This window comes from Olea europaea, unplaced genomic scaffold (genome assembly GCF_002742605.1).
Source record: "Olea europaea var. sylvestris unplaced genomic scaffold, O_europaea_v1 scaffold3294, whole genome shotgun sequence".
In the NCBI taxonomy this organism is placed as follows: Eukaryota; Viridiplantae; Streptophyta; class Magnoliopsida; order Lamiales; family Oleaceae; genus Olea; species Olea europaea.
In genome coordinates this window covers 25,940-28,658 of record NW_019251867.1, presented here as the reverse complement: position 1 = coordinate 28,658, position 2,719 = coordinate 25,940, and the positions used below count along the sequence as shown (strand labels likewise).

Genomic DNA, 2,719 nt, shown 5'->3' with positions numbered 1-2,719 from the left:
AACGGGTTTTTAGCATTAACACACAGAATTAACTATAATGAGAACACCCTAAAGAAAATGTTCCACTAAACATTATCCTTCAACAAAGGCAGTTTTGAATCCCAAGAAAATTTATATTGCTTCAGATCAAAGACATGGGAAATGTGACAGCTTTCAAGCCACTCAATAGCCAATTTTTAACCCAAAACACTTATCAAGGAGGAGAGGGGGGAAAGGAAAAAGAATAAGAATTAGATAGCTGTAACACAAGCTATTAGTTTCATGGACAAACACAAGGGGACGTGCCAGAAAAATTTACCGTCATTGCAAGCTTCTTCACTCTGCAACCCATTGTTTTCCTGACTGACCCATACTTGAAATGGTATTCGAGATTCCTGCAGAGTTTGAGGTATTGAAGACAGCATGAAATTTTTAAAAAAGCATGAAACGAACAATAATAATTAGAAAAAAGAAACACCTTTCTAATTATTCACAAAGAAACACACTATTTGATCATATCATCTCAACATCTTTGGTATTTGGATTATTTCCTCACAAAACGGAAGGAAGAATAAATATAAGTATCTATTGTCTCCTGGGAGTTAAAAATATATAATGGAAAAACAGACTATGAAGGAACAATCAAGCATCACTTCCTACAATGAAAGGAGAAGCAAGAGACTACAGTTAATTGAAAATACTAAAATAAAAAGAGATCACTGTTGAGACCATATATCCATTGTAATATCCAGATATACAAATTTGGAAATATCTATAAATCCTTTATCGAGAAAATTTCGGAAAAATTACCTTCAGAAACAAAGTGGCTAGGATTGAAGTTGTAGAAGAATCAAATGAAACACTAATTCAGCATTCATAAAAAGGCAAAAAGGATTATGAAAAACTAACCAGCTCAGAAAGATCTCGTATTGACCCCTCATGAGAGGATCCATTTTCCAAATTCAGATATTGGCCAGACAATGCACACCTTACATAGTACAGATAACGAATGGCTGCACCTCTGTATGATGGTGGTATAATGGTTGGCAGAAGTGTGCGCACCATATCTGAAAGGAAACAATGTACAGCACCCAATGGACGAGCATGAAATCAACAAGTTAGATGAATGATAAAGTATTCAAAGTTGCGTGAGAAGGAGATCAAAACTGTTGGGTGCTTCACTGAATTTGAGATAACCAGTTGACTTTAATTTGTTTTGGTGAAAAGAAACAAAAATGACCATCCATAATATCTATTACGAAGTGAGCATCTAGCAACAAAAATAGTGAGCGTCAAGAAATGAATTTCAACATGATTACAAGATCCAGTAACCCACATGATGGAGTTTGAACTTCAATAAATTAGTTGACAGCTCCATTACAACCAACCACAGGGCATATTTAACAATATTTACTTAGGCTTACAAGTTTTAGTGGTCCCACATGAAAGAATTTGATTGGAAACCACTGTGAGAGTTGAGCAATCCATGAAAACATACTCCCCTGAAAAGAAATAAATAACACATTATTACATTTAAGCAAGTACAATGTAGATGATAATTGTACAGTATGCAGTTCTTTTTATTTTTGTCTTTATTGTAACGTTTTGAGATCTAGCTTCCCTTATAAATTCTACTTTCATTTCATGCCATTTCATGTTAAAACTAGAATATAAAGATTGAGTTATTACACAGGTAGTACATACCTTCAAATAGCCTACAACCCATATATGCATGCGAAAGACATATCAAAGTTCAATGTNATTTCATGTACATTATTTGAGTTAAAAGAAGCAAAATTCCTGCCCACTAATTCAAGAGCAAAACCCACATTAAAAAAAAAAAACTCCACCAAAATGAGACAAGTAACTAAATAACAAAAAATAACTGAAAAGAGAGATAATAAACGGAATATACCTCGTCGTTGCTTCAAGTGAGGAGTGGGCTTGGGAGTGTTGAACCATTGAGGGTCCAATTTTTCAATCCCTTTAATCTCGAAGTTAAGCTTTTCAATCAAAAGTGACCATTCGGGTGTTGGGTTTTTTATTTCAATCGTGATAGTCAATGGATCTCCCGGTCTATAGACTTCCCTGTCCGCTTCCAAGTTCAGCTGCGGCAACTCCAGATCGTCTTTAGCGGTATTATCACCCCCGGTGACGAGACCGAAGAAAGAAAATCTCCGGGAGGGTTTACTCGGCGGTGGCATTTTCAGGAAATTCTCAAATTTGGGGAAATTAATACATTGCAAAATATTTGATGAATCTGTGTGTTACTAAGGTTTTACAGCAATTGATGAACAGATTAAAGATTTTTTGAAATTGCAATGGGCATCTTCGACGTTTTTGTTGGTAGGTCAGAATGAAGAGCGATGAATACTAGATCCAACATTAGATTAACTGATAAAATTTATTTTTATAAATACAATTTTCGAAAATTCACCAAATTATATATAGGCCATGTTTCAGCCACATTTTTTCAAAAAAAAATACATTTTTAAATAGTAATTTGACATCATTTCAATCACACATTTTTCAATAAAATAATATTACACGCAAATTCAAAAATTTTCTTTATTTTTTAACCATACATTTCTCATCAATACACTATTCAAAAATGTATTCTAAGAAAAATAATGTGACTCAAAAAAGTGCATGCCTAAAATTTAGTTAAATAAATTATAAAAGTTAAATATCTCCCTTAGAATTGTCATTTTTTTCAAGTTTTAATGACAATAGACCCGTT

The 2,719-nt window shown here is 33.4% G+C and overlaps 1 protein-coding gene across 1 annotated transcript in view; it reads right to left on the bottom strand.

Moving 5' to 3' along the window:
• LOC111385813 overlaps positions 1 to 2,389 on the bottom strand; it is a 9,437-nt gene extending 7,048 nt beyond the window's left edge. The window contains exons 1-4 of the mRNA XM_023010234.1: positions 1,895 to 2,389; positions 1,404 to 1,481; positions 889 to 1,046; positions 299 to 374 (exon numbers count right to left, since the gene is read on the bottom strand). Coding sequence (XP_022866002.1) covers positions 299 to 374; positions 889 to 1,046; positions 1,404 to 1,481; positions 1,895 to 2,183 — 601 coding nt within the window. The 5' untranslated portion in view covers positions 2,184 to 2,389. The remainder of the gene's footprint in view (positions 1 to 298; positions 375 to 888; positions 1,047 to 1,403; positions 1,482 to 1,894) is intronic.
• Between the last annotated feature and the right edge of the window lie 330 nt (positions 2,390 to 2,719).